Raw genomic sequence first — 27,553 nt, 5'->3', positions numbered from 1 at the left:
GGGCGAGAGGGCGGGCAGAAAGACGGACCGCGGGCAGAGGTAAGAGGCGATTGGTCGTCCGAGTGCGTCACGTGATTCCCAGGGGGTTCCCATAGAAACGCTTTTCTCCGGTCCAGTCTGAGGGGTCTGAGGTTGGCGGCGATGGGCAGCAGCGGCGGGTGGCCTTGGCTTTTGCTGCAACCGTCAACGACCTGTCATCTGGGTCCTGCATAAGTTCCGGCTGGCTGGGACTTGGCTGTGGGTGGGATGGACTGGCTGCCGGACCGAGTCCCCTGCAGTTGGCAGGAGTATGAGGCGGAGTGATGCACACCCGGGCGCCCAGCATCATTCTAATTGCCGAAGACGTTGCCTCGGACTGTGCGCTGCCAGGGGCTGCGTTCCTGAGCAGGAAGCCCGTTTCCTGGGGTTGGAACTACCCTACTTGTCCAGCGGGAGGTCCCCAAGGACGGAGTCGAAAGGTCAAATCTTATCTGTCAGTGCTGTGTGACAGCATCGCGACGGGATCTGCAGAACCTGAACTCGGTATCGTATCCATTGAGAGGGAGGGGAAGGTGTCCTGGCAGGCGCTGGGGTCGGGTGGCAAAACTGGGGTGAATTTGTAGAAAGGGTCATTGGCGTCTTAAAATAGGTGGTTGTTTGGAGCAAGAATGCTCGAAAAGGGTGAGGGTAAGTTAGGCTCTCTAGTGCTGGGGGAAATGTGTAGGATTAGTGGAAATCAGACCTTTAAGATTTATATTATGATTTAAGGTTTATATGATTCCGTCTAGGCCAGATTTTTAAAAAATTATTTGACATCCTCATTTCTGGAATGTAGGAGATAAAGGCACTAATACGAAGGAAATGGTAGTTATGCTGTGTGTATTACACTGAAGAACAAATATTTGCAGGATAAAATTAATTTGGACATTTGGCTGGACACTGCTCAGGTGTGGGTCCAGTTTAGTTGGACCTCGAGCAGAAGACTGGCTGTTGCCCTGTTGTGTACATCAATCTTTGGTTTCCTGTGCTGTGTTGAACACTGGGCTTAGAATCAGAAAACTCAGGCTGAAGTCTTGACTCTTCCACTCATAATATTTGAATGAGGCATGTCACTTAAAATTCTGTCTCAGATTCCTCATCACGGAAATGGAGCTAATAATGTGTACTTCACAAGATCGTTCTTAGGATTAAATATCATGGAAGTGTTTCCAAGCTCTAAAATTCTACATAAATGTCAAAGGCATGTTACTTGTACCATTGGTTTTGGCAGTAGTCTTATAAATTGCTCAATGATATATGGTGTTTTATCTTCTAGAAGAGATGGAAAGATTCTGAAGGGCAGAGACAGTTTTTCTTTTGTATTTTCCTTCCATCTGACATAAAGCTAAGCAGGCAGAAGGGACTCAATACATGCTTGATGAATGAATGAAATGTGAAAGACTGTACAGTTTGAGAACCATACCGAGAATAATAAATCAGGAGAGGAAGAGAGATTGCAAAATTAAACATTCGTTGGATATATACATATAAATACATATGTTCAGTCTTCAAGTTTGAAAAAATACATACGTACGTGTGTGTATATTTATCTATGCAGTATATTATATATAAATAGAGAGAGAGTGGGAGAGAGACCTCAAGAATGGAAAGCATCCTTTTTTCTTAGGAAGAAGCAATGTGTCATTTTTCTGTTCCCAGTTAAATCACTCTTCTATAAGTATATCATTTAGGTGATAGAAGTAACATTGCTTTAAATTAACATTCAAGTTATGAACAGACACATTTGGTAAAAATTCTCTTAGGACTGTCTTAAGACAGGAAAGGAAAAAATTGTACCTGTTGGTAGTATTTATTTTAAAAAGCCATATACAAAAGTATAAAATCATTATATGGTGAATGGCATTATATAACATAGAATAAAGATTTATTTTACAATTTTTTTTCAGTTTCAGTCTTAGCTAACTTTAGTAGATGCTAATCAGTGTACTTTAGATTTAAAGGTGATTGTACTTTTTAATCTAGATTTTTCTTTGAAGAGAAAATCGAACATTAGAGGCACTATTGAGAGCAAATGGAAACGAGGATTCAATAGCTAATACATCTCTTACATTTCTATTCTTTTGTATTGTCTAATTTAGAATTCTTTTGTTTTCTTATTTGAGAACTACGGAAGAATCCCAGAGTAGAAATAAACTTAAGGGAATATCAAAAGGAATTTGAACAATCGATTGCTCAAGGGAATAATTACTTTGATTGCTATTTTGCGCTATATGCTGAATGTGTTAAATGTAATTAATTGCCAGCCAAATAATGCTTATTACATTTAAGATGTGAAAAATGTCCTTTTCTAATGCAGTATTTTTTATTGTCTCACAATGATCTAAGTGCCAAGTACATAATAGGTACCCAACACATTTCTAGCCAATGATTTAATGACCTGACAAGTTAATTTTGGACTAACATTCAGAGATTGAGTATTTTTTAATGGGCACATAAATTACTTCTCTACCTCATTAGTTAGTTAAATCTTTATAAAGCTTTAGGGAAATTTTTGTGTGTATGTGGAGAAACCTGTCCTTAATTATCTTTTAATTAGAAAACTAATTATTCCACTTCCTTGCAAATTCTAAATTTTTAATGTTAATCATGATAATTCATCTTAGGTAATATTATTTTCCTTATTTTAATTTTTCAAATGGGTGCTTACCCTGATATAAAAGATTTATAAGGTTTTAAGACATTTTACTTGTGCAGATAACCTGGTTTAGTTCAATACTGAAGCAGGACTGAATCTGAATTTTCTCAAGGTTAATGCTGTATATGTAGCTCCTCATTTTCTGTGATGATGCAAACTGTCAAGGATCTTTCCAGTTAGAAGAGACTTTAATAAGGCTATTCTATAATAGGTCTTTCTTTTCAGATATTTTGAACCAAGGATTCTAACGTTCTCTTCCCCAAATTTGCCGCTAGATACTGAAACAACGAATAAAGACATTGAATAGTGGCTGACGCCTGTAATCCCAGCACTTTGGGAAGCCAAGGTGGGCAGATCACTTGAGATCAGGAGTTCAAGACCAACCTGGCCACCTTGGGGAATCCCAGTCTCTACTATAAATACAAAAAATTAGCTGGGGATGGTGGTCCCAGTTACTCGGGACATTAAGGTGGAAGAATCACTTGAACCTGGGAGGTGGAGGTGGCAGTGAGTTGAGATCGTGCCATTGCACTCCAGCCTGAGCAGCAGAGCGAGACTTTGTCTCAAAAAAAAAAAAAAGGAAAAGATATTGAATCCTGAAACGTGACTTTATTTATTTATTTATTTATTTATTTTCTTTCTTTTTTCTTTTTCTTTTTTTTTTTTTTTTGAGACAGAGTCTTACTCTGTTGCCCAGGCTGGAGTACAATGGCGTGACCTCGGCTCACTGCAACCTCCGCCTCTGAGGTTCAAGTGATTTTCCCACCTCAGCCTCCTGAGTAGCTGGGATTACAGGTGCGTGCCACCACACCAAGCTAATTTTTGTATTTTTAGTAGAGATGGGGTTTCACCATGTTGGTCAGGCTGGTCTTGAACTCCTGCCCTCAGGTGATCCACCCTTCTCAGCCTCCCAAAGTGCCAGCATTATAGGTGTGAGCCACCACTCCCAGCTATTTTTATTATTTGAAATAAAAGTGCAAAATCAATGTTAATCAAATATATAAAACGTATTATAAATATAAATAAGTCAATTTCAGTTCTGGTAAGGATGGTTTAATAGCAGGGTTCTTTGGCAACATAATTACTGAAATATAAAAAGATTTTTAGCATGTTGTCCATAGATTATCTTATGATTTAATGTTCCTAAGAATATCTACATCAACTGGTTCTGTGTTGAAACCTTCAAAACACCAACCTTCAAAATTTTGTTTTTTCTTTGTTTCAAGTTTTTTCTTTACATGATTTTGTGATTACACATTATGTAATTTTCTTTACATAATTTTGTGATTACACATTTGTGTATCTATAGTAGAGTAGATACGGTGAGCTCTCTACTGAAACTTGTCAACCAAAAACCTGTAAGGCAAAAAAAAATCAGAGAAAAAAATCTCCAAATGTGTTGAATTTATTAGGGAATTAGAAAAGAGGATTATAACCTGAGATGCACAGCTATGGCAAGCTACAGATGCATCTGAAGAAGGGAGGATGAAGGGAAACTTTTATTGGCAAAAGGAGTTCACATAAGCTGCTTGGAAACAGACATTGGTTTTGGATATTCAAAGTCAGACTTGGTGTCATTTTAGAGGAGGAGATGCCGTTACTGGGCAGGTGTTGTTTTGAGAACATTTTATCTGAATTGCTGCAGTTTACAGAATTTCTTATTTTAGAAAGTTTTTTTTTTTTGAGATGGCGTCTTACTTTGTCACCTAGGCTGGATTGCAGTGGCTCGATCTCGGCTCACTGCAACCTCTGCCTCCCGAGTTCAAGTGATTCTCCTGCCTCAGCCTCCCAAGTGGCTGGGATTATAGGTGCGTGCCACCATGCCCAGCTAATTTTTGTATTTTTAGTGGAGATGTGGTTTCACCGTGTTGGCCAGGCTGGTCTTGAACTCCTGATCTTGTGATCCACTCGCCTCGGCCTCCCAAAGTGCTGCGCCCAGCCAAGACAGGACTTTCTAAAATGTCTTTTATCTCTGCCATGCAATCATGAACCCTACTCCTTCGTGCTCTCCTGGCTCAGTTTTATGTGTGACAAAAAGTGATTTCATCCTGGTATCTGCAACTTTCACAAACCTTTATTTATATATTAGTACTTCAAAGATTAAAAAAAAATTGCAAATCTGTACTCTTGCCTCAAAAAAAAAAAAAAAAAGATTTAGTGCCAAAGAGTAAGTCTTATTTTTAAAATATTGTGAATGAGACTTTTTTCCATTTGATTTTTTAATGACTTATGATGATATAAAAGGAAAGCTATGGATTTCAAAACATATTATCCTGTGTTCTTTCTTAATCTTTTATTAATGCTAACAGTTGTTTTAAGGCTGCATCTCTTATTACAGTGTATAATTATAATATTTGAGGTAATGATAATTTACATCTTCTTTTCAATATTTATGTCACTTATTGTGTTTGCCAGAATCTTGAAAAGAGTGTTGAAAAATTGGGTGATAGGCTCTTCTGCTTTGTTCCTATTTCAGTGGAAATGTCTTTGGTATTTCACCAGTTGACATTATGTTTACTTTTGTTTTATGGCTTTTAGAAATGACTGCTAAAATTATCAAATGCCTTTTTTTGGAATCTAATGATAAAAATCATATAGTCTTTGAGCTTTTGAATTTATGAGTGTGGTGAATATATTCATAAATTTTTCTGCACTGAAACATTCCCACATTTCTAGAATAAACTCTGGTTATGAAATATTGCTATTTTAATTACATGCTAGATTTCATTAGTTTATGTTTTGTTTATATGGTTTCAGAATTAAAAAAAAAATTTGCAACAGGATCTCACTCGGGTGCCCAGGCTGGAGGGCAGCGGTGTGATCTTGGCTCACTGCAGCCTCAACCTCCCAGGCTCGAACCATCCTCCCACCTCAGCTTACCAAGTAGCTGAGACCACAGGTGCACTCCACTACCCCTGGCTAGTTTTTGTATTTTTTTGTAGAAATGGGGTTTCACCATGTTGCCCGGGCTAACCTTGAACTCCTGAACACAAGCTATCTGCCTGCCTCAGCCTCTCACAGCACTAGGATTATACATGTGAGCCATTGCACCTCACCTCAATTTTTTTTTTTTTTTTTTTTTTTTTTTTTTTTTTTTTTTTTGTAGATGCAGTGTCTCCGTATGTTGCCCAGGCTGGTCTCCAACTCCTGGCCTCAAGCGGTTCTCCCACCTTGGTCTCCCAAGTGATGAGATTACAGGCATGAGCCATCCCACCCTGCCTGATCAGAATTTCTATTTTTAATGAAGATTGGTCCATAGTTTTATTTCTCTGTGCTATCTTTATCCAGTTTTGATATTAGTGTTAGCCTAACTTTGTAGATGAATTTAGATTTTCATCTTTTTTTCTATGCTCTGGAATAGTTTAAATGATGAAAAATTACCATGCTATTTTGTCTTTGAAAGTTATAGACCTGCAGTTACAGGCTGCAAAACTACCTGGGCTTGCTGATATTTTTAGAGGTAGATCTTTGATCATTTTTATTTTCTATAGTTATTGATTTGTTTGATTTTCTTTCTCTTCTTGAATCAATTTTAGAATTTATGTGTTTCTAGAAAATCATGTATCTCATCTAGATTGCCAACTTATTGGCAAGTTGCATGAAATATTTTCTTATAATTATTTTAATATCTTCCATGGCGATGGACGTTTTTATTTTCTCATTACCACTATTAACACTTTAGGCAAAATACTGAAATAAACTTTTTCTTCCCCCACCTGATTATCACAGATTCTAGTAACATATCTTTACTTCTTAAAGAAAAATAAGTCAACTAAGACTCATAGTTTTCATAAAATTTGAAAGATCCTGCAATTCCTATCATTTCCTGCTGTTTATCCTTATCCTGTTCATATTTTATTAATAATAGAAAGCACTTAATAAGTTTATTGTGTGTCAGACACTTGGTAAATAAACTCTTTACTTGCATTATTTAATCCTCAGAGTAGCTCTATGGCCTAGGAATTAATGTTCCTATTTTATGAATGGGTAAACTAAAGCTCAGGGAGGTTATGTAATTTGGCCAATGATATTCAGTTAGCAGGTGGCAGAATGATATGGGAACTAGGTCTGTCAGATTCTGAGGTTTGTGCATTTAATCACCATTCTCTACTTTCAGTATTTTTCTCATTATTCCAAATTATAATAATTTTTTCTAAAAAATAAGTATGTAACCAAGTGTCAAAGGTCTAAATAAAACCATATAATAGCTTGTAATTAACTATAAATTGTGATCCTAAAAGAACCTTGTTATTGTAATGATTTTTTAAAGGATATTGTTTTTTAGATATTCTTGTGAGCTTTTCCCACTTCATCTCTGTATTTTGAGACTAGACATAGAACCTGATTCCTAATACTTAGTCTAAAAGAAAATATGTCACTTTTTTTTGTATTTAGGGATCAGTAGGTGTCAACTAGTAGTTCCATTTTCAAAAAGGATTATGGTAAAATAGATAACGAAAGTCACTATCTTAACCATTTTTAGGTCTACAATTAAGTGGTTCTAAGCACATTGTAGTACAACTATCACCAACATCTATCTCCAGATCTCTTTCCATCTTACAAAACTAACTCTGTACCCATTAAACAATAAGTCCCTGTTCCCTGGCAACCATATTTTGCTTTCTATAGATTTGACTACTCTAGGTACCTCTCATGTAAGTGGAATCATGTGATGTTTGTCTATTTTTGACTGGTTTATTTAACTTAGCATAATATCCTCAAGATTCCATGTTGTGGCATGTGAATGGATTTCCTTCCTTATTAAAGCTCAGTAATATTCCATTATATGTATATATCACATTGTGGGTATCCATTCATCCGTCAATGGACACTTGGTTTGGTTCTACCTTTTGGCTACTGTGAATAATGCTGCTATAAACATGGGTGTACAAATATTTCTTTGAGGTCCTGTTTTATAAAAAAAAGATTACTTTACTTTTAAAAATAGATTCAGGGTCTTGCTATGTTGCCCAGGCTGGTCTTGAACTCCTGGGTTCAAATGATCTTCCCACCTCAACCTCCCAAAGTGCTGGGATTACAGGCATGAACCACCATGCCTGGCCAAGACCTTTTCTTTTTAAATTACACTTTAAGTTCTGGGGTACATGTGCAGAACGTGCGGGTTTGTTACATAGTTATGCACGTGCCATGGTGGTTTGCTGCATTCATCACCCCGTCATCTACATTAGGTATTTCTCCTATTACTGTCATCCCTAGGCCCCTACCCCCCAACAGGCCCTGGTGTGTGATGTTCCCTTCCCTGTGTCCATGTGTTCTCATTATTCAACTCCCACTTATGAGTGAGAACATGTGGTGTTTGGTTTTCTGTTCCTGTGTTAGTTTGCTGAGAATGATGGTTTCCAGCTTCATCCACATCCCTGAAAAGGACATGAACTCATTCTTTTTTATGGCTGCATAGTATTCCATGGTGTATATATACTACATTTTTTTTATCCAGTCTATCATTGATTGGCATTTGGGTTGGTTCCAAGTTTTTGCTATTGTGAACAGTGTCGAAATAAACACATGTATGCCTGTGTCTTTATAATAGAATGATTTATAATCCTATGGGTATATACCTAGTAATGAGGTTGCTGGGTCAAGTGGTATTTCTAGTTCTTGCTCCTTGAGGAATCGCCACACTGTCTTCCACAGGTGGTTGAACTAATTTACACTCCCACCAACAGTATAAAAGCATTCCTATTTCTCCACATCCTCTCCAGCATCTGTTGCCTCCTGACTTAATGATCGCCATTCTAACTGGTGTGAGATGGTATCTCATTGTGGCTTTGATTTGTATTTCTCTAATGACCAGTGGTGATGAGCTTTTTTTCATGTTTGTTGGCTGCATAAATGTCTCCTTTTGAGAAGTGTCTGTTCATGTCCTTTGCCCGTTTTTTGATGGGGTTGTTTGTTTTTTTCTTGTAAATTTGTTTATGTTCTTTGTAGATTCTGGATATTAGCCCTTTGTCAGATGAGTAGACTGCAAAAATTTTCTCCCATTCTGTTGGTTGCCTGTTCACTCTGGTGATAGTTTCTTTTGTTATGCAGAAGCTCTTTAGTTTATTTAGATCCCATTAGTCTATTTTGGCTTTTGTTGCCATTGCTTTTGGTATTTTAGTCAGGCAGTCCTTGCCCATGTCTATGTCCTGAATGGTTTTGCCTAGGTTTTCTTCTAGGGTTTTTATGGTGTCAGGTCTTATGTTTAAATCTTTAACCAATCTTGAATTAACTTTTGTATAAGGTGTAAGGAAGGGATCCAGTTTCAGCTTTCAGCATATGGCTAGCCAGTTTTTCCAACACCATATATTAAATAGGGAATCCTTTCCCTATTGCTTGTTTTTGTCAGGTTTGTCAAAGATCAGATGTTTGTAGATGTGTGGTGTGATTTCTGAGGCCTCTGCTCTGTTCCATTGAAGACCTTGTTTTTTATACCCAGAAGTGGAATTGCCTAATGATATGTTAATTCTATTTTTAATTTTTTGAGGAATCATTTATACTTAATTTTAACTAAATGATGCAATAAGCAATGTTTCATTGCCTTGGGTCCCAGATTTAGTACATCTTTGAAAGTCAGTGACATATAAGAAAAGATAATCCTGGGATTTATGTTCGGTATGAGGTCCTGGGCAACAGGGGAGTCGGGAGGGCCAAACTTCTGGGATCTATACCATATTAAAGTTTTCTGCCCTAGCCCACTCAGCCTAGCTTCCATAGTTTAGAGGATGACCGTTGGTACTGTGGTTTGAGTAGAATTACACAAAAACTACAGGACAGGTCCTAAATAAGTATGGATTTTTTTTCTAGGCTTTGTAGTGAATCTGCATTGTTATTTAGAGAAGCATTAACTCACAATGATTAAGAACATGGATTCTGGAGCTCGACCTCTTGGGTTCAACTTTATTTACTACTTGGACAGTCACTTAAATTATCTGTGCCACAATTTCCTTATTTATACACTTATTATTACTATTTGTCTTTTTTTTCCCTTTTTTTGTGGAGAACAGGGTCTTCCTCTATTGCCCAGGCAAGTCTCAAAATCCTGGGCTCAAGCTATCCTGCCGCTTCTGCATCCCTAAGAGCTGGGATTACAGGCATGAGCCACTGTGCCTCGCCTCCTCATTTGTAAAGTAGGTATTGTGATAATATCTACCTCATAGGGTTATTGGGAGGATTAAATGAGTTGATACATGTAAGTGCTTAGACAAATTCTTGACATATAGCTCTCACTCAATGTTAGTAATAATAATTGTGTTTTTTTTTTGAGATGAAGTCTTGCTCTGTCACCAGGCTGGAGTGCAATGGTGCAATCTTGGCTCACTGCAACCTCCGCCTCTCGATTCAAGTGATTCTTCTGTTTTAGCCTCCCGAGCAGCTGGGACTATAAGCGTGCACCACCATGCCTGGCTAATTTTTTTGTATTTTTAGTAGAGACAGGGTTTCACTATGTTGTCCAGTATAGTCTTGATCTCTTGACCTTGTGATCTGCCTGCCTCAGCCTCCCAAAGTGCTGGGATTACAGGCATGAGCCACCACACCCAGCTAGTAATAATAATATTATTATCGTTTTTTAGAGACAGGGTCTTCCTGTGTTGCCCAGGCTCGAGCGCAGTTGTGTGATCATAACTCACTGCAGCCTCCACCTCCTGGGCTGAAGCATTCCTCCTGCCTGAGCCTACCAAAGTGGTAAGATTACAGGCAGGAGCTACCATGCCTGGCTGAATAATATTATTTTAAGTTAGTATAGGTTATGATGTAGCTTTTCTTTAAAAATTTATTTTATTATTATTTTTAATTTTTAAATTTATTTATGTAGCTTTCCTTAAAAACCAGTAAGAAGAGTAAGATTCCATTCAGTGAGTTAAGCTTTTTGGAGTGAATATACTATGAATCAAAAAGATGTGATGACAGTGTAAAGAAATAGGATTTGCTCTCAGATCAGCAGGATTAAATTATAGCTTGATAAATTCTATTTAGTATTACATAGGTTGGATTGTAGCTTGATGAAACATAGAAAATGGATTTCTAGTCACATAGAAAATTGATGCTATGATAGGAGTTGGTCATAGAGGTTTGTGCTGTCTCTTGCTGTCTGGACCCTTCTAAACACTGTCCAGGGGCAAGATGCCCTTGTACCTACCCCACCCACCATTTCATTCTAAGCCAGCAGATGTCAGTCACCACTATAAAAGCAGAATCTGATAGCACTAAACTTTTGAGTCACATAATGGACTCCTGTAATCCACAAAGCAACTTTATGATCATTTGGCTTACCATGTAGCTTATCTACATGGAGAGGCTATATTGTTGCAGAATATTTGGGAGACCAGAGAGACCAATGGGTGAAACAGGAGGATTATATTAAGGGGGCCACCGGCTCAGTGGATTAGCATCCCAAGGCGGAGCAAAGGAGAAAGAAAATGGGGTACTTTTTATGCATCTAGGATGTCCTAGCAGCTAACAGGTTTACAGAAGCCAGAACAAAGAACAGTTCATTCATTTGTAACATGCCTTGTGATGTTCGTTACATTTGAAAAATAGCATTTTTAGAAACACATTGTACATTCTTTGGATGCTATCTTGCCCTGTGACCTTGCCGCTGGTCAGCAAGAAAAACAGGAGTCTCGAGATGCCTGGGAACTTTGCTGAGAAAGTGGGGAGACTAGTTAAAGTAGGTTTTAAGGGGAGCTATTTAATTTTAAGCAGAACTAGGGGTTAGGTTTTATATTAAACAGCACACAACACAGCAAAATTTGCTTTTTTATATAGCAACTACAAATTATAAGCTTTCATTGTTACTATTATTGCTATTATTTAATTCCCTTCTTCATTCCCCCTTTGTTGCCTTTTATAAATAACACTTTAATAGAAAGCAACACCACTACTTTAATCATTTAAGTTACTATTACCTTTAGAGGTATGCCATTTTTTATTTGTTTTTGTCTACTTTTTCCTTCTTTTTTCTTTTTTGATTTAATTTGATTGGTGTTTCTATGAGCTTATTTACTAGATTTGCTTAAGCATATTTATGACTTTGTAGCTGACTGTCGGGGTGGAAGGGTTAATTGTGTTGCAGAGCTTTTTAAGATAACTCTTTTGGGAGGAGTGCCTTTCTACTTTTGGTAGACAGCAGGTTGGTGTGTTAGCTTATGGTAAGCGTATAGCACCAAGTCGAATTTTTTTAGCTCCAGGTTGAGAGTTTCTGTTCTGCTGTGAGAGGCACGAAATGAACTTTTAGCACCTGATGGCCCCTTCGTGACTGTGGTTGTCTTAGGTTATCCCTCCTCTGAGGAATCTTATCAGTCTTTGGCTAACCAGCCATCTGCCTGGGGCCAACCAGGGTGACAGTTTGAAGGTTAGAAGGCTGTGGGGGCTGACTTGCAGAGCACTGTGGGTCCAGGAGCAGAGCTATTACACACCTTTAAGTGGTTTTTCCTGTTGAGTTGTCTGTTTGGGAAAGGTGGTATTACTAAGGCTTTCTGGGCTCTTAATATAGTACTTGCTTTGTTTAAGCCTTTTTTATCCAGACATTCGCTAACAGTTGGGTTTAGCTAGATGAACATCCTTATATAAGCCCATAGAAAACACCACTATTATACACGTTATTTTGAGGTAGTTCTGTTTTTTCTTGCGGTACAGGCCGGTACTTAGTTAATGCCATGAATTGACTGGTGATTTGCTTGGCTACTACAGCTCGTATAGTTGACAGAATACTCCCAGTTAAGAGAGGGGTAAGAGGCAAGGAAGCATTAGGCATTTTCCTAATATGATTCCTACTCCCCCTGTTAGGGCTTTAGAACCTCTAAACCATAAAAACCATTTTCCAAAGAGGAAGTCTGGTGACTACCCTTTCCAGGTTTGTACTGGAACATGAGTTAGTTTACGCATTCTGGCGGTAATTTTTATGACTGCTGTTTGTTATTATTAATTTCTAGATAGCAGTTTGATAAGTTAAACTTCTTACGTACTTCTCCTTTTTGGGCTGAAAGATGATTTAATGCTAGTCTGTTCTGGCAAATGGCATTTTTTATCTTTGTGGCCAGTATGGCCAACAAATTTAAAGCTTTGAATGTTTCATTGGGTATGATTTTTAGAACCACCTGCAGCCTGACGATGCGGTTTATCATATAGATGGGAGTGCGTTATTCCCACGACCCATTTTGCACCCAAGTAGCTGGGCCATAATAATTGTTTTTTTCTGGGGACTAGTCTGTGTATCTCCAGTTTCCTATTTGTACATTTATTATAAACATACCAGTTTATAGCATTACTAATCCAAACAGGGATTTGAATAAGCACAGTTTGCTTTTTTGAGGGTTATACGTTTTGCAGTTATGCCATGCGCATGCAGTTAGGACTTTTTTAACAAGGGTGTTACAGCAAGTTTGGGCTACAACTATTTTCTTATTTTGAATAAATGTTTTTACTACCTGTTAGGTATCTAAGCATAAGGACACACTTTCGTGATGAGAAGCGGATACCTAAGTTAGGTTGTAAAGGGTTCCTTTTTCTGTTCTTTCATGGAGCTTAAACTATACCCCAGGTAACCTGGATGACTTGAATATCTACCTGCATCTTCAGTTATAAGTCTTACTAGAAATCAGTACATTAGTTCTTTGTCTTTATATGTCAATTTCAAGAGCTTCATTAATCCAAACCTGCTTCCGATGAGTAAATCCATTCTCCTTGTAGGGAGGAGGGTTTAGGGTCTTAGCTATGTACGCTCACTAGCTAATTGAGTGTACATAGCTAAGACCCCAAACCCTGGACGTTGGTAGAGCCACCAAGATAATGTGTCCCTCCCTTCACTCTCATTGTTTTCTTGGACTATACCCTGATGCCTTTTCCAGGTCATTGTATTACTAGCTACCTTAATTTACTTCTATTTTCTTTATTTCCATTATTTCTGTATGTTTGGAGGCAGAGATATGCTTCCATATCACCATTGCCAGTTTGCTGAAGAGAGGTGGAGCAACCCAACTTCTCTCTCTCAATCCCTAGGCCGGCCTGACATGACCAAGAATCGCTGTGTAGTGAGCAAGGAAACCTGATCACTGTACTGCAGGATCTCACTTTGTGGTACTGTTGCTTTGCCATATGCCTTCTTGTACCAGACAGAGCTGAAAGGAACCTTAGAGATGAACTGGCTCACATTTCTTGTTTTATAGATAAGGAAACAGATTACTTGCATTGGGCAGTATATCTTTATGCTCTTCTAATAGTCTTTGTCTAAGGCTGGCTGTGTTGGCCTGCACTTATGACCTGTCAGTAACCTTCTTTTTAGCCCTAGTCTTATCTAACCAGTACAAAAATTTAACTGGCAAAGGCACTTTTCTTTCCCGTAGTTCTGACAACTTCTTTTTTTGTTATATACCATTGATACCCAGGTTCACATTAGAAATATAAGAGTTCATCATTGATGTCAGACCGTGTTTCTTTCTTTTTTTTTTTTGAGACTGAGTCTTGCACTATTACCTGGGCTGGAGTGCAGTGGCGTGATCTTGGCTCACCGCAACCTTCACCTTGAGGGTTCAAGTGATTCTCTTGCCTTAGCCTCCTGAGTAGCTGGGATTACAGGCGCCTGTCACCATGCCTGGCTAATTTTTTTGTAGTTTTAGTAAAGATGGGGTTTCACTATGTTGGTCAGGCAGGTCTTGAACTCCTGGCCTCATGATCTGCCCATCTCAGCCTCCCAAAGTGCTGGGATTACAGATGTGAGCCACCGTACCCGGCCAGACCATATTTCCGGTTGGATTCTTTGTAGCCTGATTCATGTTATAGCCTGTTCATTTTGGGGTCAGATTTCATGGCAACAAATTGGATCTGTTTTAATAATGATCAGAGATGCTGGATTTGTCGTGTTTGGATCTTTATAACTCAATATCCCAAATTGTGGAGATAGGATTTCATGAAATAAAAATAAACCTCAACAGTACTTCTTTTTTTTTTGAGATGGAGTTTCACTCATGTTACCCAGGCTGGAGTGCAATGGCATGATCTTGGCTCACCGCAACCTCTGCCTCCTGGGTTCAGGCAATTCTCCTGCCTCAGGATCCTGAGTAGCTGGGATTACAGGCACGTACCACCATGCCCGGCTGATTTTTTGTATTTTTAGTAGAGACGGGGTTTCACCGTGTTGACCAGGATGGTCTCGATCTCTTGACCTCGTGATCCACCCGCCTCGGCCTCCCAAAGTGCTGGGATTACAGGCTTGAGCCACCGTGCCCAGCCAACAGTACTTCTTTAAATAACAATCATTATATACCCACAGTAAAACTATATTCCAGTAATTCCATTAAAATTTGCATGCTGAGTTGCAGACTTGCTGTTGGCAAGAGTGAAGCAAGTGGGTGAGTAAAACTGTTTGGATGGGGGCATTTTCAGATAGGAGTTTAGTTTTGATGAATGTGTCTATGCAGGAATTGGACTCTGAGGAGGCTTACAGTATCTCCTGATGGGACCTGTCACCCATGTCTGGGCAATAATGTTGACGTTTGAGGCGGCAGGCAGGATGCCTGCTTCTAATGTATTTGAGTGAGTAGCTGAGGCAGCCAAGGGGAGGTTGAATGATTAATTCAGAAACGGGATTCTTAGTAAACTGGAGACTCTATTTGGGAACCAAAAACCTTAAAAAATAGTCTCTTCATTTCTGAACTGCGTATTTTCCCTGAAAAGTATGTATTTTTTCCCAGCAAAATTTTGTTGGGGGTTATGTTACTGAAGAATGAACAGAGATGACTAAGTGGAGGTGTTATGTAAAGGCATACTGTACTCAAAATCTGAAGACCTGCAGCAGACTTAAATTCTGACTCTTGTTATAACTTTTTAAAAGATTTTGTGCATGAATCAAGTTTTAATATACCGTATGATGGTGGATGAGGCTGTTCATTGTACCATTTGTTTGAATTTTCAGGCATGGTTTGTCAGTGTGAGAACTCTGTTAACATTAACAAATTCAATGAAAAGTAAATATATATGTAAAAAAATACAAATAAAGTTTGCATGCTAACAATAGAACTTTGATTTAAAAGTTTTATTCATGTTTATTTTAACCATAATACTAATTGCTATTCCTAAAATATGTTTTTCTTTCTCCTCCTCCTTCATGGAGTATTAAATGTTTTAATGTCATGGCAAACTCTTTTATTAGCTTAGGATTACTTTTTATGTATATATTAAGAAAAAAATTAATAGCAAGTTGCAAGTAAATGTTTCATATTTCAAAGAGGCAAGTGGCAGCAAATGTGAAATAAGCATAAGCAAAGTGCTTTCATTTAAGTGCTTAGAGAATTAGTCAAGGAGCACTTCCCAGAAGTGTGTTTTGAAGAAGCTTTTAAGAGAAGGTACAAATATTCACTGGTGAAGAGGATGGAGTCAGAAAAAAGGGAAGTAAACACATTATGCATTGGGAGCTGCATTAGAAGGGGGAATAGATGCCAACAAAAATTAAAACATCTGTTGCAGGATGGTTAAGGAGGCTTTCAGCTGGTGTGGAGAACGGATGTTGAGTCATAGTCATTGGTAAGGTTATTGAGATGTCAGTTCAGCCTTGCTACCTATATTTTGCCACATAATGTGCTAGATCCTAAGGGCAAAGCTAAAGAGAAGGGAGAGACAGTGCTTGACCTGTAGGAACGTCTGATCTTGCTGATGAGACAAGGTGACAGGAAGCTAAAGGAGGATCCTTGAAAGCCAGTGAGAGGAATTTGGATTTTATATGGTATGTAATGACAACAAGCCATTGGAGGTTCTCATGTATCATCTTGCCTCTATCATCTGCTCAGTAGGGAGAGGACTGAGCTGGGGAAGATCAAACTGAGCAGGTGGCTAGGTTTCAAAAATCAATTTTTATAGCAATATGTAATCAGCAGAAGAGCTTTTTCCCACACGAAACTATTTTGAATCACTTTAGAAAAAAATGAGCTGCCTAAAATCTTCTGTCCGCAATTGACAATTAATAGAAAATCACGGGTTTGCTTTTGCAAACAGCACTTAATGTCAGTAGATTCAGGCTGTTTTTCAATTTTACAGTACATTTTTTTTTTTTTTACTGAAACCAATTTAGGCAGCTATTTTGTCCATGGGCTTTTGCAGTGGAAAGATGATGTGGGTAGAATAGAATAATGAGATTCCTTTTCCGCACCAAAATATTAGCAAGCTGCTAATGGTTCCATTTTGATACTGTCACTTTCAAAATAAAGGAGAGAGATCCAGTTGCTTATGGAAACTTTTTGGAATATGTTTACAATAGTCCAACTTTGTAATAGTCGATATGGTAAACAATTCAAAGTTTACTTTTAGTGCATCAGTTTATCTCCATCTTGGCTCAGCCTAAGAGAGAAAGTTTCCAGATTTTTACTGCCTATCTAATAAGTCCCCAGGTAATTGGTTTCATGCTGCAGGAATGCAGACTTTATTTTTTCCCTTTCTTCTTGTTCTTCTTCTTTTCATCTGCCTCCTTGCTACTTGCAAACCGTTCTGTGATTTCCACTGTTTCCACTGACCTTCCAGCGGGAAGCCTTCCAAGGTCGTCAGTTTCCTGGAATGACATTTGAGGCGCATTTAAGTGCCTTAGGATATTCCTGGGTTGATTTGGGTTTTGGCCCACATGCATTGGTGGTAAGTGTCTGAGAGCACTACCAGAAAAACAACAGGAGCCCTGAGGTGTGGAGGTAGGTTGGGTGGCAGTTGTCCACTCGTCATTTAAAAAGACTGTCCAGGAAAGGCATTGTTTAAGGGGTAGCTCTCTAAAGCCACCTGCACTTTTGTGTTCTGATTCTTTTTTGTTTGGAGAAGTATATCAGTGAAATAAGGTTTTATGCCTGTTATGGCGTTGATTTCATATGCGTTGTGCCTGTCAGCCAGTGCTCTCCTAGTTAAAATGGGCTGGAAAACATGTGATCCTGAGATACCACTAACAAAATTTTGGAGGAGAGAATGCCAAATCCCACCACTTATTGGACTCAAAATGACCTGCGGCCATAAGCTGGCCAGGCTCCGGAGAGCTTCACGGTTCCATGCTGAGACAGGAAAGTCCATCTCAGTATGATAGAGCTGAGAAAAATAAATACTAAGAGTGATGCCTGGATACGTAATCAGGAAATTGTACATTTTGCTGATGCAGCAGTGGTTAGCTTCATTACAAGGGGAGTTGTTGGAATACAGAATGATATGCCTGATGTTGTCATTATTGTATATGGCTGAGTCAAGATAACCATTCATTTCAAAGAGCATTGATTCTGGATGGATATAATTCCCGGTGCAACTGCTAGCATGGCCCTTTTGCACCAGGCTACCAGAAGAAGTTTTTAGTTCATAAAATGTGAGGTGTTTTGTTTGACGATATGTTGGCCCAAAAGGGAATCCAAAAATCTGACAAAATTCTGTGCAGGAAACTCTTGCTTCTTCACCTGTTCGAATATGGTAAGGACAGTTAGAGCAATCTAGAGAGAAGCTTAGCCAGTAATAAGGTTTTACTATTGTTCCACGATTTGCTAGGTATTCCTCATATAAGGGCTCCATTGCTAGATTTACGGTCTTCTAGTTGCAAACCTAAACAAGGAAGAGAAATTATGTATAAACCCAGTGAAGGAAAAACTAAAGATGATGCATTAATTTATTAAACCATACTTCCTTTAAAGGAAGTAGCATAATAAAGATAGTGATATATGAATAGGTTAAAAAGTTCAGATTCATTATTCTTTATTGAGACTCCTAGAGCATGGGGATGAAACAAAAGAGAAAGGCATAATGCAGCTTTACCTGTTTCAGAGACTCCATGTCAGTAAAGCAAATGGGTTAACAATGCAAGTGCTAGAAACAGACTGTCTGGAGTTAAATTTGGGCTTGACCAGTTACCAGCTTAGTGGCCTTTGGCAAGTTATTTAACATCTGGGAGCCATAGCTTTCTTGTCTGTAAAATGAAGATATTACTTACCTCATAAGATTGTCTTGAGCATTGAATAATAGAATAAATATAAAATGCTTATTATGTGCTTGCCACATAGTAAGGACTCAGTAAATATTAGCTCTTGGTAGTAAAAGTACAAATCCTGGGGTTATCTAGATTATTTCTACTTATGAAAGTACAAAAAAAGGGTTTTGCATTTTGTTTATAATCTTTCTTCTCAGAATATGATAACATCTAATGTATTATGCAGAACTATTGAGAGTGCTTGCATTTAAAATCAACTCTTTCTTAAAATCACAGGCAATAATTTGGAGGTTTTTCTTTTCTTTTTTTTTTTTTTTGAGACTGGAATCATGGGATCTCTTTTGCTTAATGGTAGAGACTTCTTGTAAAAGTGCCACTTGAGTATTCTTTGGGTTGTGGACACTCACTCATTGACATGTAAGAGTTTTATTTCCAGTGAGTGGGTCTTGTTAGAGGATTTTTGAAAAATTACTATTATGGAAAGCAAATATGGTTCTTTAGAATATTTCAAATCAGTAGTTTCTGGGATGTTAAACTCAGAAAGCTGAGATCTTGAAGTAATGAATTTTTCCTTTAAAAAATATTCCTTCAGTTGTCATTGTTCCTATAATGCCCTAGGAGCTACCTATTTTGTTTGTTTTTGAGACCGAATCTTGCTGTGTTGCTCAGATTGCAGTGCAGTGGCATGATCATGGCTCACTGCAGCCGCAACCTTCTGGGCCCAAGTCATCCTTGTGCCTCAGCCTCCCAAGTAGATGAGACCACAGGTATGCACCACTATGCCCAGATAATTTTTTTTTATTTTTTAGGAGGGACAAGGTCTCATTATGTTGCCCATGCAGGTCTCAAACTCCTGGCCTCAAGTGATCCTCCTACCGTCCAGTCTTTTTGCTTTATGTGTCTGTTATGTATAATATAAAGTCATGTTTTATACCCCGCTTTTTCACTTAATACCGTGCCGTGAACATTTTCCCATGTTATTAAAAATGCTTTAAAAAACACAATATTCATGGCTAATTAGTACTTTATTATATAACTATAACATTCAGTTTCTTGCTTCTTTTAATTATTATAACACTTTGATGAATATTTCCATAAAGAATATAATAAACATTTACTATAAAGAGTCAGAGATTCTTTTTTTTAAAGTGTAGATTACTAGAAATCATAGTATTAGGTCAAACGTTGTCAAAACACTTGTGCTAATAAATACATTATGGTCTCTCATATGGAAGTGCTTTGTTCACCTTCTGTCTTCCTCAACCCAGATCAGCTCAGCCATTGCTGTATTTGATACAGGTTGATTTCTAGCCTGAAACCTGCAGCGTCCCTACGCTGATCCTGTCCAGCTCCTGGGCAGAAAATATGTTAAAAGCTTCAACCCAGCTCTAGGTGGAGTGTGACTTTACTCGTGTCACCATTATCCCAGTGGCTAATATCCTGCAGCCACTCTGGCACCACATACCCACCAGATTCTAGATTTCCCCCAGCCTCTGCTGTGTCATCTTAATCCATAGGATTGGATGTTAGCTTGTTTTTTCCTTAGTACTATATTTTCCTGATGTATGAATTCCTACCCTGAGGCTTCCTAGACCTTGTCATAGCTTTCTTTCCAGGGAGCTGGATTTAGCCTTTGGCAGTAGACGATCACTTGGAACCTGATGCCATTTCCTGCTTGCTCCCTAGCATTGTTTTCTCCCTGGACCTCCTCCTCGCTTAGCTTTCCTCATTGGGCTGGGTAGATCCCTCCGTCAGAACTTGCCAAAACCAAGCCCAAACTCGCATGCTTTTTAATATTGTGCCCTTAATGTGGTCAACCCCTGGGTGGTCCACCAGACTTCTGGGTTACTACTCAAATTATAATTTCAACTCACCCACAGGCAGTATACAGATTGATTTGCCTAAATCTTATGGAAACAGAACCAAGAGGCACTTTTCTATCTTGATCACTATTTCTTAAGGTGGTGTGTATGTAGAGTTAACTATATATAATGGTCCCATAATTACCCTTTGGGGAAACAAAAGTCTTTGTGTGTTTTTAGATAAAGGTAGCAAAATGGAAACTTCCTGTTGCTTTTCTAAGCACTCCTTCCTTTACACCCCTGTCTTCTGTGGCTGTTTTAGCCAGAAATGATATGTCATGTCCGTCTTTAAGAGAGGACAGTGGCCTTGACACATAGTGGAGGAAGCTCTGTCGTCTCCTTCTTGCTGATGGCTTTTCAGTGTCAACCAACTGTAATTTCCTATTGGTGAAGTTTTCACTTTTTCAGAGTCTGTCTGGGCTTGTTCTTTGATCACCCTCATCTGAAGAGGAAGCAGGAAAGAACTGTTGCCCCCTTTGAACTCTTGTAGAATTCATGGTTTATTGTATCAATTTGTTACCAGTCACAGACTGTCTTGTTAACTTTTGGTATCTGCCATTTTATTCTCCCCTAACCAGGTGGAAATGTACCCTGTTTAGGCCCAGGGTCTACCTCAGCAACCTTGATTGGCTCACCAGCCAGGTTGCTTCAGACTTGTTTCCCTGGTAGCCGGTGTCCCTACCTTCCTGCCTAGCCCTTTTTCTTTTGCTTTGTCTGTGCTTGGGAAATGCATGTTATACTCTGTGGAGCAGATCTGCTGGCAGTAAGAACCAGAGATGTGTAGAGCCCAGCATGCTGGAGGGCTCTCTGCATCTGGCTGTGAGTGGCCCCTGGACTGGGACCGTGGGAGGACAGCCTTCCATAGTTTAACATAAATGAACCACACCATAAGAACAATCTGCTCTCATTTCACTCAGCTAGGATTTAGTGCGTACTGTTAAAGCACAGTTTGCACTGGAGTAATTGGAGAATGGAGTTTGCCCTTCACAATCTGTGCACAATCTGTTAGCAGCTAAAAACAAATGTTAGCAGTTGTAATTACCATCAATTTGTCTCCAGGCTTAGATCACATTCCAGGTGTTAGAAGAGATGATCTGTTTCCTTTTTTTATTCCTTTAAGTCCCATGCCCAGTTTCAAGTAGCTTCACAGGGCAGTTGTGCTGCAAAGATTCACCTTATAATAGGTTCAGGACTCTTTCACAGATTGTGTCGATTCGTTCATTTGAACTTTGCTGTTTCAAGTTAGAAAGACCTTGCCGAGGTGTGGCTACCTCTAAGAACACTGTTGAATGGGTGCCATGGTAACGTTTGCAAAGTAGCTACTGCTAGGATACAGCTCTGACACTTGTTACTTTATTTGCATATCAAGCCACCTGTTCCAAAGATGAAAATATACAGGACTGCATATTCCAGCCTGGGTAAAAGGGTAATAGCTGACTGTTGAAGAGAACGCGTTGAGACTTTCCTCCCTCTAGCTGAAGAATCAAGTTCTGAGGGCCTGTTTGTCAGCATTTTCCTCTGGTCTAGAGTAGGTGCCAGGCCTAGTGGTTCTCTTGCCTGTGCAGGTGCCAGGGCTTCTCCTTGGGATGCTTGCCCTCTGTGAGAGGGAGCAGAGAGTTGACTTCCCCCAAGGGCCCCACAGTCTTTAAAGCGGGTGTTCTCGAATCTGTTAAACCTGGACTATGTGTTGGCAGTTTCCCTCCTCCTAGAAATTGCCTGGGAGATTCTTGCTATTGGTATGCATGTGGTTCCCTACAGTTTAAGACAAGCTTTGTTCCTGGATCAGTTGTAGCCCCTTCTCTGTGGCCCACGGTAGAGCCACTTGTCCTTCTCCATTCTTTTTCTTAGTTTCCCTTGACCCCCACACCGTCTCCTAGACACGAGGCACATTGATAGTCGTGGTTCACTGTTTGTGAATCACTCTGGATTATTCCCTCATTCCTCTTCCCCAGGCCACCTGAAGGAGCAAGTGGGGATCGCTACCGTGTACATTCCAGTAGTAACTGCTGGCTGTAAGCAGACATACTCTAAAAATAACCCAGGGATACTGAACACCCAGAGGGCACCTTCTGCCTTCTCCCAGCTTCGCCACTCTTGTTTCCACTGTCAAACTTCCAGACTGCACAACAGCACGTATCCTTTCTCATGCAGAGTGCTCCTTCTAGACAAGAGGTTTTTGTCTTCCAAGGGTCTCAGGTGCACTCATGAGCTCCTCAGCTGGTTATTCTCAGTTTCATCTTCCTTGGTGCTTTCTCTGGCACGTGGTCACTGCTGCACCCTGTCTCTTCCTCACCATTTGCCATGGGTCATGCCTTTGTTCTCATTTCTTGCTCCCATTTTCCTAGCATCTTCTAACTGAATGAACTTGTAAATATGAAACTGAAAGTTGATCCTCGTGGCTCATCTTTTATTTAATTCTAATAGTTGATAAATATTGCAAACATTACTTTCAAAATATTACTTAACAAAAGCTGTTCTGATAGTTCCGTAAGAAAGTATTAGCTGTCTGACAGCTTCCAATGAGGGGAGGAAAAGACAAAAAATATAATCCCCAAATCTGCACAGCATCCCCTGTGCACTGTGTACCTTCAGTGGTGGATTAGATGCTCAGTAAATGATACAGCTATGGAAGGTTAAGCCTAAAGAAACAGGAAAAACGAGCCTTTGTCCATTGATATATTTACCAATTGAATTTTAGGGATAGGCAACCCCAGTTAGCCATCATTTTTGGAAGGTAATTGTCTGTTAGATATAGGAAGACTCCAAGGAAGGTTAAGTTTGCAATATTCCATTTAGGTTGCTCAATATGACTTTTTAGACTATGTTTCATCATGAGGAAATGAAGGGCCTTGCCCATGATTCCTGTTCACAGCTCTTCTTGCTAAATTGACATGTATCAGAAAGGAGATGCTTGGAAGAAACGTCTAGCTTCTCCAGCAGACTCCTTTCTTTTCTGTTCTATCTTCCTTTGCTAATCTGCCATGTTTCATCTTTATTCAGATGAGTTATGATATAAAGCTATTATGAGATTATAATGAAGAAGATTTACAAAGTCCAAACTCTCCTACAATGATATACATTTTTAAGAAACATTTGCTCAGTTTGGCACTCCAAAAATTAATTATCTATATTCTGGCAACCCAATTTGGGGTCTATGCAAGATGACTCATGTGTTGCTAGTTGCTGCTTATAAGGCAACTTTCTCTTTGGGTGGCAGGAAGCAAAATATTTATAAGTTATTGCTAAATTGTTAAACTTTTATTTGAACATATGGTACCCAACTAATTATATAATTCATCACTTTCGTAGCAGTTTGGTTGACACTGAATAATAATGCTCAAATTCATGTAGCAGTAACAAACTACCTGATAAAATGAACCTAATTAGAAAGCAAGCTTCAGGTAAAGATCAGAGGATTAAGTAGATTTCATGGAGCTCACTAAGGAGTTAGATAGGAAAAATGAGATAAGGAAAACACTGGAGTTAAGACGAAAAGGAGACAAAAAAGCAGAGGGTGGTCTTCGAGCTCGGGGGTCATAAACAGGATGGCCACTAGGTGGCAGCGCAGTCTTAACAGTGGGGAGCTTTCTGTACGACCACCCTTAATTTGCTAACACCACAGACTTTCTCTCAGAATTGATTTTCCTCATTATCCTAGGGGAGACAGCAGCAAACGTTTAGAATTAAAAGTGACTCCTAAAACTTAAACCGAGGAAAAGTGTAGGGTAAAGGCACCGTCTTTACTTCTACAGACTGTTTATATGCTCTATAGAAGGTTTTAACTATCTGTGGGAAAGGACCAATTGACGTTTCCAAACCATCTGTTAAACATAGTGATGAGAGCCTTTGCTTTGGGCTGAGCATGTACACTAGGCCCCAGCCAACCAGACCAAACCAAAATGGAGTCACTCGTGCTAAATGTGATGTAAACTGAAGTTTTCCGAAAGCAAATAGATCCCAAAGCAGACCAGGTGGTGGTGGTTGTTGTTTTGGTTTTTTACTTTCTTATGAAAACAGGAGATTCCAGCACAAAGAGGTCCCCTTGGCTCCCTAACTCTTACAAAAAAGTAAGCCGAAATCCTTGTTCCCACCTTAAAAACCAACTGTTCTGCTCTTTCTTGGTGGGATCTAAGACCAAATAAGTACATTTATGATGGTAACAGAGTGACATCAATGCTTAAAGTTTTGGTCGGTGTCAAAATTAAGAGGTTGACCAAAAGGTGGGGAATTGTTAAATTAAGCTTAGCCTAACGCTGCCTCCTTTCATATTGTAAGTTCGTCCTAAAGGTTTCTTCGTACACAGCTAACTGCAACCTAACTGGAGTGTTAATGAACTACAACCTACTCTTGTACCAATCTCCAAGTTTTGGCCAAAGGCAGCCAACTGTTCAAACAGCATTCAAATCGGGGAAATGCCAAGCTGTAACAAACCCAGCTGTTTCTGTACCTCACTTCCATTTTTCTTATGTTCCTTTCCTTTTTCTGTCCACAAATCCTCTCTCAGCATACAGCAGTGCTGGAGATGCTCTGAACCTGCTCTGGTTTGGGGAGCTGCCTGCTTTGCCAGTCATTCCTTGCTCAATTAAACCCTCTTAAATTTAATTTGTCTAATGATTTTCTTTTAACACATAATACACTAATACTTTTGTAAAAGTTAATAAAAATGATATCATAGAAAGAAGATAAAAAACATATAGAACATAAAGCTATTTTTTGGTAATTAGTTAAACAGATATAAACAGATCAACAGATATAAAATTTTAAAATTGCATTTCAATAAATACAAACAGGACACTTCTCTATTTTTGCTTTTGTTGCCTGTATTTTTGGTGTCATGTCCAAGAAATCATTGCCAAGATGAAAGTTATGAAACTTATCCTCTTATGTTTTCATGTCAGAGTTTTAGTTTCAAGTCTTATGTTCAGATCTTTAGTCTATTTTGAGTGATTTTTGTGTATGATGTAAGACAAAGGTCCAATTTCATTTTTTTGTATGTGAATACCCCATGTTTTCATCATAATTTGTTGAAGAGACTATCCTTTCCCATTGTGTAGTTTTTACATCCTTGTCAGAGGTCAATTGACCACCTATTCATGGGTTTATTTCTGGGTTCTGTTCTATTTGTTTATATGTCTGTATTTGTGTAAATATGAACAGAGCAGGCCGGGCATGGTGGCTCACGCCTGTAAACCCAGCACTTTGGGAGGCCGAGGTGGGAGGATCACAAGGTCAAGAGATTGAGATCATCCTGGCCAATATGGTGAAACCCCATCTCTACTAAAAATACAGAAATTAGCTGGGTGTGGTGGTGCATGCCTGTAATCCCAGATACTTGGGAGGTTGAGATGGAAGAATCGCTTGAACCTGGGAGGTGGAGGTTGCAATGACCTGAGATCATGCCACTGCACTCCAGCCTGGTGACAGAGCGAAATGCCATCTCAAAAAAACAACAACAAAGAAATATGAACAGAACAAACATGGGACAAAAGAATTACAAAACTATATATGTTGTTTATTCAAAGTATGGATATAGGTAATTAATATAGAGAATCACTGTTACTCTCATTATATTCAAAATTGTAATTAAATTAAAAAGTTATCAAGGAAATAGTAAATCTTTATATTCAATGTTCTGTATACACACATTTTGTGAATATTTTGCATGTTTATTTATACCGTTTTTATTGTGACCAGCTAACTTGCTTTTTGCTTTATGTTGAATTGATGATAACAACATTTGCAGAATGTAGTGTATATCTAACCTATTTTTATGTTTTGTTTTATTAGCACCAAAATGTGTGTGTGCATGCGCGTGTTTTTTTTTTTTTTTTTTTTTTGAGACAGAGGCTTGCTCTGTTGCAGTGCAGTGGCACAAGCTTAGCTCCCTGCAACCTCTGCCTTCACCCTTCAGGTTCAAGTGATTCTCATGCCTCAGCTTTCTGAGTAGCTGGGACTATAGGCATGTGCCACTTTGCCTGGCTAATTTTTTTTTCTTTTTTTGTATTTTTAATAGAGATGGGGTTTTGCTGTGTTGGCCAGGCTGGTCTCAAACTCCTGGGCTCAAGGAATCTGCCTGCCTTGCCATCCCAAAATTCCTGGATTACAGGTGTGAGCCACTACACTCAGCCGATAGTTTCTTTTGCTGTGTAGAAGTTCTTTAGTTTAACTAGGTCCCATCTGTCAATTTTTGGTTTTGTTGTAATTGCTTGTAGCACTTTCACCACGAAATCTTTCTCTGTCCAGCAAGGAGTGGAGCAATCTTAGACAGATTGGAGCAATCTTACCCAGGCACTGCAACTGCGGCCTCTGTTGGGGCTATGGTGCTGGTGCTGGTGGGCTCTGGGGCCTAATGTTAGTAGAGGCGCCTTGAGCTTCAGAATTGTCCCCACCAAATGTCCAAGTGGCTCTTTGCCTCAGCCTAGAGGAATGGTGGGGTGTTCGGAGAGGCCAGGGGGATTCTCCTGTGCATAGTCTTGCACAGGTCCCTGTGGACAGTGTGATTCCCCTGGGGGGCTCTCACTTACTCACCCTTTCCCGTGTTGAAGATGTTCTTCTGGCTCTGCACTGCACCCAGGCAGGCTGGTGCCCAGCTTCACTCCTCTCTGATGTCTGTGTTCCCCTGCTGCCTTGATAGATCCACATGTGCTTTCTCAGATGATGGGTCTACACAGTCAGTGCTCACTGGCCCCTTTGTTTCCTCACTGTGAGAGCAGTGCACATGAAGGGCTTCTAGTCTACCATCCTGGCCCAGTACCTGCTATTTCTATTTTTTTTTGACTACTTTCCATACTGTTTTCCATAATGGCTGTACCAATTTACATCCTGCCAACAGTGCAAAAGTGATTCCCTTTTCTCCACACCCTTGCCAATGCTTGTCTCTTGTCTTTTTGTTAATAGCCATCCTAACAAATATGAGTTGATAACTCATTGTGGTTTTGATTTACATTTCCCTGATTAGTGATGTTGAGTGCCTTTTCATGTACCTTTTGTCAATTTATGTGTCTTCTTTGGAAAAGATATATTCAGGTCCTTTGCCCATTTGAAAATTAGTTTATTTATTTTTGCTATCGAGTTATGTGAATT

The 27,553-nt window shown here is 39.2% G+C and overlaps 2 protein-coding genes across 3 annotated transcripts in view; one reads left to right on the top strand and one right to left on the bottom strand.

The window, feature by feature from the left end:
• The first annotated feature begins 76 nt into the window (after nucleotides 1-76).
• The window catches only part of RGL1 (ral guanine nucleotide dissociation stimulator like 1), a 281,803-nt gene continuing 254,326 nt past the window's right edge, over nucleotides 77-27,553 (top strand). For both annotated transcript variants that reach the window (XM_032291631.1, XM_032291629.1), the window contains exon 1: nucleotides 77-522. The gene's annotated coding sequence lies outside the window, so the exon portion shown is untranslated. The remainder of the gene's footprint in view (nucleotides 523-27,553) is intronic.
• Nucleotides 15,356-18,215, bottom strand: APOBEC4 (apolipoprotein B mRNA editing enzyme catalytic polypeptide like 4). The gene is given in 2 exon segments (XM_032291632.1): nucleotides 15,356-17,308; nucleotides 17,311-18,215. Coding segments are annotated over 2 exon segments (1,107 nt in total). The 5' UTR covers nucleotides 18,197-18,215; the 3' UTR covers nucleotides 15,356-17,087.

The sequence above is a fragment of the Sapajus apella genome, unplaced genomic scaffold (assembly GCF_009761245.1).
Source record: "Sapajus apella isolate SASKATOON/1434 unplaced genomic scaffold, GSC_monkey_1.0 scaffold25, whole genome shotgun sequence".
Classification (NCBI taxonomy): Eukaryota; Metazoa; Chordata; class Mammalia; order Primates; family Cebidae; genus Sapajus; species Sapajus apella.
This window is presented reverse-complemented; position numbering and strand designations above follow the sequence as displayed.